This window comes from Talpa europaea (genome assembly GCF_964194135.1).
Source record: "Talpa europaea genome assembly, chromosome: 6".
Classification (NCBI taxonomy): Eukaryota; Metazoa; Chordata; class Mammalia; order Eulipotyphla; family Talpidae; genus Talpa; species Talpa europaea.
This window is the reverse complement of record NC_140072.1, coordinates 31,128,776-31,147,733: the sequence shown is the minus strand read 5'-3', so window position 1 is coordinate 31,147,733 and position 18,958 is coordinate 31,128,776. Positions and strand designations below refer to the sequence as shown.

The following is an 18,958-nucleotide window of genomic DNA, read 5'->3' as shown; positions in this document are numbered from 1 at the left end:
AAGACCTAAGTTTCTATCATAGGCAAATCTAAAAAAAGAAAAAAAGATTATAAGAAGCACTATATTTTAGGAAGGATTCTCATTTAATATTAGATCCCAAAACCAGTTTATTGACAATTCCAGGTATTGATCTGTGTGTAGTCCTCTTATAATATCCACATATCCATGATTTATAATTTTGCCCATTTCTCCAACTTCAGTCATAAATGTCTAAACTGGGAGCAAAGACTTCTAACACAAACTGAGATAATTAAATTTTATCACCTTTGGGGGGTTCCAGACCTTGAAAGAACTTACTGTGAATCTAAAATTCACTGTTGTTGAGTTATATAAGTGATACAACCCCCGAGGAGACCAGTAAGCACTACGAGTTGCTTAGTTTTTCCTGTTCTTTCCTTTCAGACCTGGTGGTTCAACAATACCTTCTATTCTGTGAACTACCTCCAAATCTTTTTAATAAATGTTATATGTTTGCACTTAATCTAGAGATCTACTGGTATCTGGGAGGAGAATAAAACCTGAAGGAATTCAATTGTTCAAAATGAACTAACTTTTTTCATATATCAGGAAAGGTGCTAAGTTACACTATCCTTCAGAGAAGTGAGAAAATAGTATTCAAATCAGATGAGGGATTTGGGATGAGAAATGCTGAGCTTGCTAGACAATGTTGATTTATGATGCTTTCAACATAGCTATGGTACTTGGGATGAAAAAAATCAGTGTATAACTTTTGCTGGGGAAAGCTGGCTTCTCACCACTAGTAAGCCAATCATAAGTTTTCTGTTGGTCAGCATGATTCAGCTGTCCCTGTTGCCTGGAAAAGTTTCCCCCTACTTCTTTGAAACTGATAATCCTTGGGCTGATGCTGTCCAGGCAGAAGGAGTGACGAAAGATGTCACAGTTTTATGATGCTTCATGTATCTTCAATTCCTGTCAACAGAAAACAACTCAGGAGTACTGCTAAGGAGGTTTGTGTGAAGCCTTTTGGGAGAGTTAGTCTAGCAATTGGAAGAACATACCCTTGTGGTCTAAATGTTACAACATTGATTAGCTCAGGCATTTTCTCTTTGTTTGCTCCCAGTTCAGCCATAAAGTTATTCTTGTCATAATAGCAGTAGCAATTCTGTAATCATTTTTTTTTTTTAAAGATTGATTTATTTTTACACAAGAGCTGGGTATAGGCCAGACATGCGGTAGGGTGAGAGGATTCACCAGAGGCAGAGCAAGGAACAGAACAGGCAGATGACAGAAATACACTGCTGAGGGGAGCAGCGGGCACAACAAGAGAGGTCTGCCATGCCATGTGGGATTCTCGCTAGCCAGCAGGGATCGAACCCACACTGCAGAGTCTGCGGACAGCTTCACAGCACGGCACTCAACCCGCTGCACCACAGGGGAGGCCCTAATCATTTTATTAATGATCATCCTTTTGATAAAATTTGCAAAGTGTGGCAAATTTTGCCACACTGAGGAAACTGAGGAAACTCATACTTGGCTACTTTTATTTCCTCGTAGTCATGCTAAGAAATATGACAGCTCAGGTCCATTAGTTTTCATTGAATAAGGTAACATCCAGAAAACATGCTAGTTTATTTTCACTTGCAGCAGTGCACAAACCAAGGTATTTCCAGAGAGACATAAATGCAGTTGCATGAACCTCATTAAGCCTATTTGTTCATAACAACAACTTATTAGACTGTACCAGGAGATAGTGACTCTAGATTTATTTAGAAGAGTTGTACTAAGTTTCCAAACCCATAGAGAATTCTACTGTAATGTTGCCTAAAGGTGAAACACATTTAGAATAAGAATTGAGAGATTACCGCCAGTGATTTAAGAGCTAGACATCCTGCTAAAAAGCACATTAAATAGATAATTGACACATGTATACACTTACCAGATTTCTCTTTTTTAAAATTGTTTTGGGCTTTGTTTTTCCAATCAAGGGATGCAAGGTAGTTTATTTAGGTGTTTCTCCCTTGAGAAAAGTGTCAGGATATCAAAATATTTTGTCTTTAATACTAAACTCAGACATGACACACACATGCACACACACACACACAAAGAGAGATCCTTGCATATTTCTTAGATGATATTCTAAATCAGGGCAATCTCAAAATCTATTATAACAATGGTCTCATATTTTAAAGTGCACTCAAATCAATGAGGGGGGGGTCTGTTAAAATGTAGATTCTGCATTGGTAGGTGGGGAGGGAGTCTAAGATTATATTTTCATAGAATTCCCATGACATTGATAATGCTATGCCTTGGACCACATTTCAAGTAGTGGGTTTTAAAAGATTATATATTTTTTAAAACAATTCCTATTTTAACCAACACTTTTCTCTTCCCTGTGAGTTTCCCCTTCACTCTGCTTTTGCCTTCCAAGATGCCATACTTTGTATCTAATTAAAAAAAAAAAAAAAAAAAAAAACCGAATCACATTCTATTTCACAGAACAGGTTACCACATGACCAAAATATTTGGATAGCTCAAATAATTGAATTTTAGGGTTAAGAGGGCAGCCCCTCTGATTCTATAGAGAAAACAGCATTTTATAGATTGGCCATTTGTTGGATCTTAGTTATATATACATTTTTTCAGTATATATTGCCCCAATGAACTTGGTAATAAGATGATTTCATCTGAAATTATTTATTCCATAATCCATTTTATAAATGTAAATTGCCCACAAAGGTAGAATATCTATAGATTTGTTATAAATATAATTGTATTTCTGTAATTATGTTATATAATTTACTTTCTTATTAGATAATCATTAATTATTATCTGAAGTATTCAGGCTATTTTTTTTTTAATGTGTCATTCTTCTCCTCCAGTTTAAAGGATGCTAGATACTAGTTGTCATAGATCCAACTTTTAGGAGCTTGAGGCAATTCCAGAAATTGCAATATTGCACATTTGGTGAATGCCAGGAGTACTTGTTTGATACCTTCCTATGTATCATATGATCATATGTGTAAAACTGACTGTTCATTGGCTCAGAAGAGAAATCTATTTGGTTCTCAGCACCTGCAGTTTTATAAATAAATGAAAATCACTTGCACATATTTAGAGTGGAAAATTTTTGCACGAGTTTTAGACCATCCTATTTTCTTTTGAAAAAATTATATTCATATTTAAGTTGCACTTAGTTTTTGGTCATGAATTAGAAAGAAACTCATTTCACAGCAATACCTAGAAATACAGAAGGGCATGAAATTAGAATCAGAAGGTCGGGGTTGAATTTTGATTCTACCCCAATTAGTTACATGACCATAATTTTATCTGTTGAGCTCTCATTCTCTTCATCAAATATGTCAAAGTGTTGAACTAAATAATATCTAAGTTTTCCTCAGGTTTCATATTTCATGACCTCAAGTATATATATCATCATTAAGACTGTGCTTCTTTGCAGGAGGTTATGTGATGATCCTTCAGAATTTATTTCTGGCTTGGTTGCCTTGAGTTATATCTAAACTGAAATAAAACCTTGAAGAATGAATATTTTATAAACCCTAATTTCTTGCTGCAAACAATAGAACTTATCCTCAAAATTAACATATGTTGATTCATATTGGGGCATTTTGGAATGTTTTATTGCATTGCCAGGCAGAAAAGGAAAGAGTAAGCTATCCTCCCTTTTAAAGCAATGTTATTTTTCCTTATAGTAATCAATGATTTTTTTTTAATTTAAATGGCATAGGAATAAGCAGACTTCCCTTTTATGTGCCTCTTGACTTGTTTTGCCTTTATGATTGGAGAGAGTTAGGTTTACTTAATTTAATGTTGTAAACTTTTTGCATATACCATTGTTTAGTCAAGGATGTTTTGGGCACAATATTTTTGTATATTTTTGGATATATGAAAGCAGAGTAGGAAAACAAATGAAGCAAATCTTTCACTCATGTTTGTTCTTGTTCTTTTTTTATATTATCAATTTTAGGTTTTTGTTTGTTTTTATTGAAAGAATCTTAGAATCACATGAAAATCCTACAAACCTGTGTGATTTTGGATTGTATATATGAAAAACAAGACAATCAGTAATAATAGCATACATCAGTTTCTTGGTATAGGAAAATGACTTGATATTCTTCCTGTTATTTGAAGATGGTGTCATGGAACTACTAATATTTTATTGTAAGATTTTTTGCCCTTATGCTTATATTATTTAAAAATTATCTAAAATAACTGGTTTATAACATCATACAGGTTGAGAATTTTTTATATTCCCTTATGTATCCTTCAAAGTATTTTTATGAATCTAACTCAAGCTTACACTGCATTTTTTGAGTGTCTTCATCACACTGTTGATTCATGTTCTAGGTCCTCCAAAGATTTTTCTTTATGTATTGTACCAGTTCAGTCTAGAAAATCATGTTTCCTATATACTTTTCAGTTGCGGGTAGGACTCATGTTTATTACCATCAAATTTAACTTTGTTAAAGTCAGCATATTTAGTCATATAACAATAATGTATAAAATTCTAATTTTTCCTACTCCAAAAAAAATGAGACAAAATTCTCTTTCATCAAAGTTTTTGGGGGAGCAAAAATTCAGTAGGACTAAAATTTTTTTTTTTTTTAAAAAACTTTTTTTTTTTTTTAGAGGCATGTTTTATTTATTTATTTATTTATTTGTTTGTTTATACATGCACTGGGTACAGTCAGAAGCGTGGGAGGGTGAGAGAATTCACCAGAGCCAGAGCGGGGAGCAGAGCAGGCAGAAGGACCGAAGTACACTGCTGAGGGGAGCAGCGGGTGGCAGGAGAGGTCTGGGCGCCATGTGGGACCCTCCTCTGGTGGCCGGGGAGCAGCAGGGGATCGAACCGGCGCGGCAGAGGCCGCGGGCAGCTTCGCAACCCAGCGCTCAACCGCTGCGCCACCGGGGAAGCCCAAGGACTAAAATTTTATGGTCCCAGTGGGATCTCTTCCTTCCTCCAATTGTATAGCAGCATAAGAGAAATATAGAATATATAAATATTCCAAATTTTTGAAGTTTATTTTTTCTCTAATTCTGTCATAATATTTCTATGATTAGTACTAATAGAGACTTCCTTCACTGTGACATTAATCTACTGATCAACACTTTAGAGTATAGTACTTCAATTATAATTATATGCATGCTGCATATATGATATATACATTTAGCACATATAATTATAATAGATACATAATTATATTAATACATGTATAAGTTAAATATATCTAAATCTTATGAGGTTCCTCTGAAAAACATGATATTCAGGAATATTAATATGCATTTGAAAGTTTTCAAATCATACACAATTGATTTTTTTGCTATTGGTATTTTCATGTTTACTAATAAAAATACTATTAATAGGAGTAGTGTTTTGCTCATATCACCCTATTAATCATGGAGAAAAACTCTATCAGATCAATTTGTTTTATTATTTAATCATTCATATTATTTAAACTTTTTATTGAAATATAGTATAAATACTGAGAAATATGTATAGTAATTATGTAACTATGATTTTTTGCACTCTGGGCACACCTGTAACCAACACCCATCAAGAATAGAACATTATCTCCTGCACTGCTGGTGGGAGTGCAAAATAGTCCAACCACTATGGAAAGCTGTGTGGAGATTCCTCAGCCTACTAAAGATAGAGCTTCCATATGATCCACCAATTCCACTCCTAGGTATTTACCCAAATGACAGAAAAACATTAATTCAAAAGGGCGCCTGCACCCCTATGTTTATAGCAGCACTATTTACAATAGGTAAGCTATGGAAATAATCCAAATGCCCAAAAATAGATGACTGGATCAAGAAGCTGTGGTACATATATATATAATGGAATATTATTCAGCAATCAAAAAAGATAAACTCATGCAATTTGCAGCAATGTGGATGGAGCTGGAAGGGATAATGCTCAGCAAAATAAGCCAGAAAGAAAAAGAAAATTACCAAATGGTCTCACTCATAGCAGGAATATAGGAAACCTAAATAAGGGACCCGGAAAAAGACTATAATAAAGAAAAAATCAACAAGTAACTATAAACCAGAGACACACAACGCGGGGGGGGGGGGGGAGAGGGTGCGGAGGAGAGGAGGTATTAGGGCCAAAATAAGGGGGTGGGAATTGTGTGGGGAATATAACCAAAATGAAAATGCATACATTGTGCAAAAATGAAAAATGATGTAAAATTATATAAAATAAAATATATATATATAAAAGAATAGAACATTAGGGCCTCCCCTGGTGGTACAAGCGGTTGAGTGCAGCACTGTGAAGCTGTCTGCAGTCTCTACAGTGAAGGTTCAATCTCAGCAGGCCGGTGAGAAGCCCGCATGGTGCAGCAGACCTCTCCTGTCTTGCCCACTGCTCCCCCAGCAGTGTATTTCAATCATTCTGCCTTTTCTGTTCCCCACTCTGTCTTTGGTGAATCCTCTCACCCTCCCGCGCATCTGGCTTGTACCCCAGGTCTTGTATGCATGAATAAATAAATCTTAAAAAAAGAATAGAACATTACTAGCTCCCCAAAAGTCCTCTTCACTATCCCCACCTCTGTCATCCACATCTATCAAGGTTAGCTGATATGTTGACTTAAAACATTTGAGTTTATTGTTGCCTGTTTTGAAAGTCTTTGCATAGGTGGAATTTTAGATACATTCCCTTGTGTCTGACTTATTTGTATTCAACACTATTGAGATGTATTCATCTATTGAGATGTAGTTTTAGATCATACAGTCATTGCTGATTGCATTGTTTGACTGTACTCCAATTTATTATCCTTTCTTGGTATTACAGTGGTGTTCATTTACAGGGTATTATTCAGAGTATTATGAACTTTCTGGTTTGTCATTGTGATGATCTATGTTTGTATTTTTGTTGGAAACATACTTACATGTGAAATTTCTGGATCATATGTTCAACTTTAAAAGATAATGCCAAAGAATTTCACAAAATAGTTCTCACCATCAATATATGAGAGTTCCAGTTGTTCCACATTTTCACTAATACCTAGAACTTTTAATCTTTTTTAATCTTTTTTTTGTTCTTTATAGTGGAATGCATTGATATTGCATTGTAGTTTTAGTCTGAAATTCTCTGAGAACTATTATAGTTGGATATCTTATAGATATCCATTTATCATGGAATGTCCAAGTATTTTGTCTATTTTTGTAGCTGTTGTTGGCTGGCCTAGATTTTCTTGTATTGATTTACATAATTATTTAAGAATCCAGGGTATAAGTATTTGTTGATATAAAATGAGTCCTCATTTAACAATGTCATTAATAGATTCCTGGACACTGCAAATTTAAGCAAAATGAGGCATAATGAAAGAAAGTCCTCAAATAATATCCTTTTGTTAAAGGTCAGGATTGTTTTATTTCTCATAGCATTTTAATAAACAATGTTGAACAAAACAGCATTGTTCAATAACCTGCTGTATGTATTGCTGTGGATCTAATTTCTTTTAGATAGTAATTGTTTTAGCACATTAGAAGTACACATAATATTTGAACATTTGAAAATGGACATGACCCATTATTTAAGTGTTCAGCAGGAAAACTTCAAGAAGTCTTCACTTTGCTGCTTGGTAGAACAAAACTTAATGATAAAAATTACGTGGTAGCAGATAAAGAGTTCAAGAAACTGGGCCTCCCCGGTGGCGCAGCGGTTGAGCGCTGGGTTGCGAAGCTGCGCGCGGCCTCTGCGGCGCCGGTTCGATCCCCGGCTGCTCCCCGGCCACCAGAGGAGGGTCCCACATGGTGCGCAGACCTCTCCTGCCGCCCGCTGCTCCCCTCAGCAGTGTACTTCGGTCCTTCTGCCTGCTCTGCTCCCCGCTCTGGCTCTGGTGAATTCTCTCACCCTCCTGCGCTTCTGACTGTACCCAGTGCATGTATAAATAAAACAAACAAACAAACCAGCAAACAAATAAATAAAGCATGCCTCTATAAAAAAAAAAAAAAAAAAGAGTTCAAGAAACTATAGCTGTCTTACATTGTAGAAAATAGAATAATTATGTTTTGTTTTGTTTTTTTAAAAGATTTATTTATTTATGCAAGTACTGGGTACAGTCAGAAGCGCGGGAGGGTGAGCGAATTCACCAGAGCCAGAGCAGGGAACAGAACAGGCAGACTGACGAAATACATGGCTGAGGGGAGCAGCGGGTGGCAGAAGAGGTCTGCGCGCCATGAGGGACCCTCTCTGGTGGCCAGGGATAGAACCAGCACTGCAGAGGCTGCAGGCAGCTTTGCAGCCTAGTGCTCAACCACTGCACCACCAGGGGAGGCCCAACAATTATGTTTTTTTATAGTATACATGTTCTTTTATTAAAAAATGAACATAGAAATATATCCTCTGTGTAGAATTTTGTCTCATTTATGGCATTTTAATTTCATGGCTTGTTCTATAGAGTGAATTTTTCCAAAAATGTATAGTAAGTTGTGTGCAAATTTGAGTTACCTAAATTTGTAATTAAACAATATGAAGGAATGATACATTTTGGTGTTTAAGTAATAGTAATATAATGCTACAAGTTATCGACATGCATGTAAACTCAAAGCTTGCATTGGTGAATTGTAAACTAATTACTGTTTTCCCTCGGCTCTGCCTCATTATTTGGCAAACAATTCATTTGTCAAGATTCATTGTGAATTAGGCAGACTTGGAATGATATGAAGTTACCTGGAGAAATTGTATCAGCCTTTTTACTGAACCAAAACTCTTGAAGCCCCCAAACTTTGCTATTTCATTATTTAAGGTAATCAGAAGGCTGATTGTTAGCCCTGCTTCTGTTACTGCCATACTTCTTGAATTTGACAAGTCATTTAAACTCCATGAGCCTCACTTTCTTAATTATGAAAGTTAAAGCATTAACCTAGAGGAGGATATCTAAAGCTCCCTCTGGCTTAGCAATCTATTCTGAGAATTCAGTGGGAATTTCAAAAATTTTGTGAATATGACCTTCAAATAAGTGGATCTCACCATATATGAATTATGTATGTTATAGAATATACACACATATGACCAGAATTCATTTGATGACCTCTCATGAAAGGATCGGAACAAAGAGCAGAGAGAAATGAATTGAAATAAATTTCTTTTTATTTATGCACATAAGTACTGGGGTATAGGCCAGAGGTGCAGAGGGTAAGAGGATTCACCAGAGAGAGTAGGGAGCAGGACAGACAGCTCTACTGAAATATGCTGTTGAAGGGAGCAGTGGGCCGGACAGGAGAGGTCTACTGTGACCATGTGGTTTAGCTCCTTGGCTAGGGATCAAACTCATGCTCAGTGGAGGACTGTAGCTTAATAGGGCTGAGACAACCCCTGCACCACCATGAAGGCCCCAGAATTAAAAGGAATTTTTTATTGATTATGGTGCCACTTTCTAAGGACTGAGGTGCCAAGTTCTTTATAATATGTGAAATTCCCATGGAATTGAACAATGCCAAATAGTACTGCAGTTGGTCATTATTTTTTTCTCATGACATTCTCATCAGCAGTGGATAAAGTATGATAATCTATAGCTTTTCTAAAACTTGTTTTTCTCTTGTCATTTTTGTTAATTTCATGGCTATGAAATAGTGTCTGGATAGTTTGAGTTTTACCTTTCTCTGAAAAGTCATAGGATTGAGCTTCTTGTTATTTATTTATAAGAAATGCATATATACCTATTTTTCTATGAACAACTATACATTTATTTTTCCCATCTTGCTGTTGTTTGTATATTGATTTATAAGAAATCTTTGCATATCCTAGATTCTAGTCCTTTGTCAATAATATGTTATAAAATATCTTCTCCAAAAATTTGTATAAATTAAGACTCTCAGTGGTAATAAAGTGATATCAAGAACCAATTCCATTTATGTAAACAGTTGTCCTATCACCATATTTAACTAAACTTTGTGTACCTATCTGCAGTACCTGACTTGATATAAATCACTTTCGTATGTGTTTAAGATTACTTTTAGTTTGATTATCTTTATTCTCTCCCTTTGTCTATTCTAATACATTGTCTTAATTACCACATTTTTCAAATAAATGTCCAACTTTATACAGGGAAGTTACCTCATCTTTCTTTGGCATATCTTGACTATTTTGGACTCTTTCTTTTTCCACAGAACTTGTGAAATCAGCTTTTCACATTCATTAAAAAAGTGCCTTGAGATTTTTTATTGGAATTTCATTGAATTATAGATCTATTTAAAATATTGATTATCCTTAGTACTTAGAACTCAGCAATCTTTCTAAAATATGTTATTAAGCCAAATAACTGTTGGAGATCATTTTGGTCTTTTAATTTATATTTTTGCTTATATTCTGTGTTTTTTCACTTATAATATTTATATGTCTCATGTTTTCTTGTTCTGTTTCTTAATCTTTAAGAGACTATTCCTAGATTTCACAATAAACTATGACATATATTTGTTTTAGATCATCTAACACACTTAACACATTAGGCAGCCAAGGAGAGAGACATCTACCACCCCTAGAGACCACCAACTTTGCCAGATGTTTATCCATGCATTATTTCATTTTATCCTCATACCTCTCTTGAAGGATGAGTATCATGAACTGTTTTCAAGAACTGAGATTTTAAAAGATGTATAATTGCTCCCAGTGCAGTTAGCAAGTGAACAAACGAGTATCTAAATTCATCCTTTGGCCTGCTTTAGTATGTACCTGAAAGAGTCATGCTGGCTCCCTGTATGGAGGCACTTGCTAACCAACTTCGGTTACTCCATTATCCCAAAGAAGAAGTATTGAGCTTAAATTAACACTTATGGAGTCTCTCATCCAATATTTTGAGGGAATGAATGGAAGAAACCATCTAGTGTGAATGGGATTGTCCATGATTGCTTTGAAATACTGTGGGTTTGACTCTTATCCATTGCTAATAGTTCATCACTAGATAGTGACTATTTTCTAGTGAAAGTCGCATCCTCTTGTGAAAGTCCCTCAGTGCAATCTTACTCCGTGTCATCCCCTGGCTCCATGTAGCCACTTATGGCTTTTTGCATTCTGGGATCAGGTTTAGTACTGGTTAGCTGAAACTTTGATTTGAATTCTGATGCAAAAATATGACTTATTTAATTATCGAATAGAAGTAGCTCTGAGGTAAAAACGTATTACCAGAGTAGGAGAGAGAGTCCTTTTGGCTTGTGAATCCTCCAGTGAATATAGTAGAGATGCTGTATTACCCATGAAATGAATTAAGATTGTACAGCGCCACTCATAATTCTATGTTTATCACAAACTTTCCAAACCATACTGTCTCATTGTTCTTGGAGCAATGCCGTCATTGCCTAGAAGTTGAGGGAGCTTTTGACTTAGACTCTCCTTTGGATAAACTCACTTCATCAAAGGGAAAAAGAAAGACTACTTCCAAATAGATATTTGATCCCTCTAACATCTTGTGGGATACACATCGTTACTCCCACGTATGATAAAGAGTGAGATATATAGAAAAATTTGGGACTTCATTTACATTCTATCCCCATGACGATGTGCTGGGAATTCTTGCCAGTCTTATAAAAGCCAGTCCTACCATCTGCTTTGTGAGACCAGGGAGTGAATCAATGATCCAACTGACTCCATTAAGCTTTCTGTTACTGCTTGCTCTGTCCTAAAAGGAAAAATGCACATACTCTATAGGAGATATATTTCCCTCCAGACTAAATTCTGGTTTTTCCCTTTACTTTCCCTTACTAGATAATTTTGTTATGATTTCTCAATAATGAATATATTTAGCTCTCCACTGAGAAAATCTTTGAATATTAAATATCACAATGAAAATTAAAATAAGGTCTCAGTTGCATAGAGAGAATGTTGCAAGCATGTCAGAATCCACTGTTGCCAGCAGAGAAGAACCATCCAATCTACATTTCTGGTACCTGATTCGTGCCTTGCAGATATCAGAGATCCACTTTCTCTGATCAAAGCTCTTTCAATGGTACTTAAAAATTAATTGAATTTTCACAAATGTCAGCCTTAGCCATTGTAGTTAATGGCCCAATAGCTGAGTACATTTATTAAAAATATAATGTCACCAGTAATACTATTTGACTCTCTTTAATAGGAATCGTGTCCTGAATTTTAGACAAAGGGTTAATGTAGGGGGTGATGAGTTGTTTCTGTTAAAATCTGCTGATTGACATAGTATTCTACTTATTTACTTATGTATGTATGTATCTGTTTTCCCCTAGGAAAAGAAGAATATATTGCAACTTTCAAGGGATCTGAATACTTCTGCTACGACTTGTCTCAAAACCCCATTCAAAGCAGCAGTGATGAAATAACTCTATCCTTTAAAACTCTTCAGAGGAATGGACTGATGCTTCACACTGGGAAATCAGCTGATTATGTCAATCTTGCCCTGAAAAATGGAGCTGTCTCTCTGGTCATTAATTTGGGATCAGGGGCCTTTGAAGCACTAGTGGAGCCTGTGAATGGAAAGTTTAATGATAATGCCTGGCATGATGTGAAAGTCACCAGGAATCTGCGTCAGGTAACAGCGCAGTGGATAAGAGAGTAACTGGCTTTGTTTTTCGCTACAGCTGTGTGTGTGGTACTTGAAAACCCTAACAACATGATAGAGGGTTCCTCAGAGTCACTTACAAATTAGCTTTTTCTTCTGAGATGAATCTTCCTGCCATACTTGAGCAGGGGCATATCTAGAAAGTTCTGGGGACCCAAAGACTCTTTTGATACAGCAACATAGGACAGTTTCCCAGAGGGCTGCAAGGAGATCCCTGTGGCCTGCCCTTCCTGTGATATGTGTGATTTTGTTGTGTTTATGATTTTTTGCTTGTTTGATTTTTAAATTATAGTTTTCATGGTGATCATTTGGAAGCATGCACATTGGGGTCATTAAATCACAGTTCCTTTTTTGTAGTCAAAAACCAGTGTGTTTGAGATTTGGGATTGTATCAATCCCTACTCTCTCCCCAACATCACCTCTGCAAAGGGGACCAGATTAGTCCCCAAGGGGAAACATACCTTTGGGGGTTTAAATATTTTCTAAAGAGTCTGTTTATGAAGCTATTTTATTTTTAGCGTAGTTAAGTTAAATCCCAAATGACCCAGATTATCTTCTAGGTACACATTCCTTTTTTGACTGTATTTTTAAACATTTCTTACAAGAGTTTATATGCTTGGGAAATATCAATTCTTTAGTAAATCTGTGGGTCCACATATACTGTATTTTTTAACCAAGATAGGTTATTACAGTATATATATATGAATATATACTGTATGTATATATAAATATATATGAATGAAAATGAATAGATTGTCCTAATATATTGAACATTTTAAGTTTTGGTTATTATTTAAAATTTAATGATATAAGAATGTATCATTTTGTTAAGTGTTGACAGTGACTAATTTTTCTGCAGTACATGCTGATCTCAAACTAATATCCTTAACATATTTGTTGTTTCTCTGAACAGTTGCAGAATGACTGGATTGTCTTTGGTTTTCCTTTACTAAAATAGCCCTCTCTTTCTGAGTTGTTAACTGTCTAACCTTTTCTTTCCCGCTTCTGAAAGGCTTAAACTAGCTGAACTTAGAAGTAAAAAGGAATTTTAGGAGGACAGATCTAGTCTAACTAAGATAGACAAGTAAAACTGAAGGATTCTTGAGACCCCCCCAAAAAAAATCTTTTCAAGACCTACTGGCATGAGAGGGGCCCTGCATGCTTCACACCTGCCTTGGGAGAAGGCCACCCCACCCCCACAGTGTAGCTATAGACCACAGAGGTCCTCTAAGTCAGTCTCTTTGGTTTCCCTTTTTAAATTTTTTTTTTTCTCTCAGATACTCACCAAGAGACTGGAAGCTCATTTGCAAGAAGCCCAGAAGGAAGGGTGGGGCTTAAGGAGCCTACTTTCTAGATTTGCCTTTGCTCAGGTTATAAAACAAACTGAATTGATAGTTCAAAGGAAACTGTAGTGATACAGCAGGGGTGCATGTGTGGCAGGACAGATTAAAAACAAATCCATTCTACTCATTCTATGTGTCAGGATCTTTGCTTTGTTTCATTGCAGTAAACTGTGACCCTAAAGTCCATCAATATGACCGAAGGAAGTTTTGGAGTTGAGGAGGAGTCCTTGTATGCTGTAAAATTGAGTAGTAGGGCAATGCCAACCACTTCCTACGAATTTCCTGGGATTGGGGTGGGCCAGGGTGGGGGAGGGATCACTTATGGGTGTCAAGGTGGCAGTGGTCAGCTGATGAGCTTTAGGCCTTTGAATCCCTTTTAGACTTTTTAAATGTTTGTCAGATATGCTCAGGGAGACAAAGGGAACGTTGCCATATGTCTGTTTCTGTCTAGTAGCAAGTTATAAACAATACTGGCAGGAAAAATATTACCTCTGTGGGAGGCCTATTTGTTAGTCTGCTTTTTTCTTGTAAAATTTTTTTGCCCTTTTTCTATGTTACTAACATGCTTAATAACTAACATGTCATTCATGGAATGTTTCATTCTACTAACCGTTACCTGAATCAAAAAATGTACTAACATGGTAGAGACCATCATATTTTTTAAGTAACGATCGTTATTCTGTTCACAGTTTTTAATTTCCTTTCTCCCCCCTTCTCCACAAAGCACTCAGGCATTGGACACGCTATGGTAAACAAACTACATTGTTCGGTAGATATCATTCTAATTGTTTCTTATTTTGGGTTTGCCGTGTGTTTTCTTTCTTTCTTTTAACTGTAGACATCATTAACAAAAGAGGAACTGCGGTTGGTACTCTTCTGCTTACTTTGACCTCCTTCTTTTCATCTGTTGTTGACCTTCTTATTTTTTACCTGTTCCTGTCAACTTCTGTTTTCCAACTCACCTGTAGGGGCATCGTTAACGTTTCGAACGTTTTTGCATCCAGCTGTGGTTAACACGGGATAAGACAAATGGTGGCTGGCCCGAGTGACCGCAGGCTCAGCCAGTCTCTAACCATTCATGATGCATGGCATGCACACTTGATTTGGGCATGTTGGAGATGCCACACCCACTCATCTTTACGTCATTACCGAGCAGTTGTTTTTCCCTTTGGTTCTCCCTGTTTTCTTTCCTTTCCTTTTTGAACTGTACTGTACTTCCTGCATGTGCACCTCAGCGTGTGCTGCTTCACTGGTTGTTTTGCCTTTCTTCCCCTCCAGCATGGACTTAGGCACTTGCATGCTGAACAACTGCTGCTCAATAGTGCGAACAGTGATGTTGCTGGAAATAGCTTGCGCCTTTTATGTTAACAAGGTGCACGTTGTGATCAGTTAATAACAGACGACTGAACTTTACTAATATGTACACCAGCCAAACTAACCTAGGAAGCATTTTACTAACACCATTTTTGTGTCTGCTAAATAACTTTTGAGTTGCCATAGGGATGATGCTGACAATAGTTCAATAATCAGCTAACTTTCTAACTAGTTTAGATCTCTTAGGGTTAGTTGAATAGAATCCAAGAATAAACCTCAAACAGACATGAAAATGGGTTCCGCCATAGGTCTAAAAATAAAAACCAAACAAACAGAAAAAAAAGCAAAAAGCAAAATGAAAAATAAAACAAAACAAAACACAAAACAGGCATATCCCAGGATTACAGTATCTAGGTCTGAGTATAGCGTGTCCTTTCCCTGTGCTTTGTTATCTAGGTGACAATATCAGTGGATGGGATTCTTACCACAACGGGCTACACGCAAGAAGATTATACCATGCTGGGGTCTGATGACTTTTTCTATGTTGGAGGCAGTCCCAGCACAGCAGACCTTCCAGGGTCACCAGTCAGTAACAACTTTATGGGCTGTCTCAAAGAGGTAAATATCACTGTCACCAGAGTCATTCCTAATTCATGATCTCATCACTTCAGATCCAGACTGAAAGCACCTTTGCTGAAGACCTGATGTTTCCAGAGTGAAATGGCACATCCATAAATTCAGTATTCTACTGTTGTTTACATAAGATTGGGAGAGGAGTTTAGTTCACAGAAGGCTAAAAAAGTTCTTCTTTCAGTCTGTAAATCATTCGCAATTAAGATTTGCATGGACAATTGTATGTTGGTTTCATAAAAGAAAGTCAAATCCAAAGAGATGCTGGGTCTAGAGTTAACTAAATACCTAGTTCATGTCTGCCTAACTGTCTTAGGGGTTATGTGGCGCCTTATTTGAGCATTATGGGGAAAAACTAGCTTACAGAAGAAAAACTATATCAAACAAAAAACAAAATCAAAATGAGTCTAGGCTGAAATGATTTTGTTCCTGCATTTTAAGTATGCTCTGAAGAAAGTAAAATGATGATTTCATTTGTCATCTGATGAGTTTATTTGATATTTCCTGAGCAAAACCATCAGGTTACAAGGTAATAATTGCTATTCCTCGTTCTTGGGAACTTGTTGGGGGATTGGGAGAGAAAGATTAGGAAGTCTGAATTTTAGCTTTTCTGGATATTTTCCCATCAAATGTGTCTATTTTCATTTAGGCACAATCCAATTTCTTTTGACCATTGGGACCAGAGATTCTTAGTAAATTAAATGGCTGCATATTTGTGGTACATACCTTTGAAGTATAAATTTCAATAACAATTTTTTAATGATAAGCATAGATCCTGTTGGTAAACATTGACATACTTTGTTTTTTTACTAAAGAAAATCTTATAATCATATAAAGTTGATTTCGTGGAAGTATCCACGGTCTCCATTTATGTGAACATACTTGGTGTTGCTTGCCTGGCATGTGGATTTATATAGAAGAAATCTAAGCTGAATGCTAAAGTGCTGTGAACTTAAAGTAGTTTTGAAATGCTGAATCTAACCATACTTTCTGGTGGGAATGATTGATTACCTCTCAGAGACTTTTACTCTTTGCTAGTAAGTAGTATGATGCAGGACTATGTTAAGTTCTGTAGACAATAATAAAATAATAGTTTTATTATTGTAAAATTATGGTATTAATTATAATAATAGTGATCTTCTTTATAATTATTGTGCTGACACTTTCTGAGGTCTTATTTTGTGCCTGATGCTGTGCTAAGAGCATTATAGGGCTCTCTATAATATAGGTAGTAATTTTATTATCTGCCTTTTTCAGACAAGGAAACTAAGTTTTAAAGCAGGTAAGTTGTTTGAACAGGTCTCACAGCTAATCAGTATTAAAACCTAATCAAGGAAGTCTGATTTCAGAGCCTTCTATGCTTTTAGCAACCCTAATATAGTGTCCCAACAGAAATGTTTGTTAGCATGCTAGCCATAGCACATTGTCCAAAGCCTCAGATATATGACAAATGGAAGCATTTTTAGGAAACGTGTACTAGACTTTGAGGAATGATGCATTGTATGACACAGTACACCCATTATACTTCAAAAGAGAGTGAAATGAGTTAGAGACTTAGTAGACAGGAAGACACACAGAAAAGCAAGAATGTGCGATCTTAAAGGATGATTTTTATTTGAATAGGCAGGCAATAGAAAATGTATTATCAGGATGGGGGGAATGTAAAAACATAGTTATATTTCATACAGAGATGCCTGAAATCCCCTTCTGGTAATGGGAACTTGGGAGGGAGGCACAAAATCAACCCTCAACCACACACCTCATTCTGAGACAATGAGGCTCGACTGATGAACACACAAGGTACCCTATATGAATACGTGAGTTCAGCCGAAACTCATAGTCTTCTGACTGTTTGACGTAGATGAAGCAACTTTGTGTACCTATGAAACTGCAGTTGGTTGCCTTAATTTGAAATTAATTTCAGATTTAACTGTATTTTAGATTAACATAAGTAAAGTTTATTGTCATTTGACAAGATATATAACTTTGACAAGGAAAGGTCAGATGGTCTCCATGTGACATTTAATTGACAGGTATTGAGTCCATAAAATAGGAATTGTTTATGCTGTGGTCTATAGATTTTTGAATAGTTATCATTCTTCTTTATTGATTGGGCACTTCCTTGTCTCTCTTTTCCAGTATAGGCCATGTGTTTGGAGTAAGTCCTACCACTTTCTTCTTGATGTGCTATCTCTTGCACTTTATTTCCTCCTGGCACACTTGAGAGTGAAGAATGTGGGCACAAGCTCCCTTTATATCAAAACATACCTCCCTAGAGGGCTTTTGGGTACAGTCAGAAGTGTGGGAGGGTGAGACAATTCACCAGAGCCAGAGCGGGGAGCAGAGCAGGCAGAAGGACCGAAGTACACTGCTGAGGGGAGCAGCGGGCGGCAGGAGAGGTCTGCGCGCCAATCGGGACCCTCCTCCGGTGACCGGCACTGCAGAGGCCTCAGGCAGCTTCGCAACCCAGCGCTCAACCGCTGTGCCACCGGGGAGGCCCACTTTCTTTTGTTTTTTAAAGATTTATTTATTTATACAAGAACCAGAGTACAGGTCAGATGTGCAGGAGGGTGAGAGGATTCACTAGAGACAGAGCAGGGAACAGAACAGGCAGACTGACTGAAATACACTGCTGAGGGGAGCAGTGGGCAAGACAGCAGGGGTCTGCCACATCGTGTGGGTATCTGCTGGGATCAAAGCCTCACTGCAGAGGCTGCAGACAGCTTACCGTGCTGTGCTCAACCACCTGCACCACCAGGGAGGCCCTGATGGTTATTACTTTCTATCCATGTCTAAGTTGCTCTCTATTTGGAATTCCCTGCTCCCTCCTACTACTAAAATGAAATAGTTTCAAAATAGCATAGCTTTTGAGTTAAATCAACTTGTTTCAGATAGGTAAACTCTGTAGTTAGAAAAGAGAGAAACATACCCACATTCTCTCATCACATCTCTCTTGACATTAAGCCCAAGTAAACATTCCTTACCTCTGGCTGACATTTTCTGGTTATAACATGTTGTGTTAAGCCTTAATTTTGTTTTGATTTATGACTTATAAGATTTTTCTTTTCAACCTAGTATGTAATCCCTGTTAGGATGACCAGTCCCAGGGGAGAGACTAATAGCACCTTGTCTGAAGTAATAGAAGACATTTTG

The 18,958-nt window shown here is 36.8% G+C and overlaps 1 protein-coding gene across 31 annotated transcripts in view; it reads left to right on the top strand.

Moving 5' to 3' along the window:
* The window catches only part of NRXN1 (neurexin 1), a gene marked incomplete at its 5' end in the record, with an annotated part of 1,024,512 nt that overhangs the window by 368,794 nt on the left and 636,760 nt on the right, over positions 1–18,958 (top strand). For 19 of the 31 annotated variants that reach the window (XM_084235920.1, XM_084235919.1, XM_084235910.1 and 16 more), the window contains 2 exons: positions 12,187–12,488; positions 15,632–15,793. In XM_084235920.1, coding sequence (XP_084092046.1) covers positions 12,187–12,488; positions 15,632–15,793 — 464 coding nt within the window. Of the gene's footprint in view, positions 1–12,186; positions 12,489–14,585; positions 14,631–15,631; positions 15,794–18,958 lie in introns of all 31 variants that reach the window. The other 12 variants (XM_084235916.1, XM_084235905.1, XM_084235902.1 and 9 more) reach the window with 2 other exon arrangements.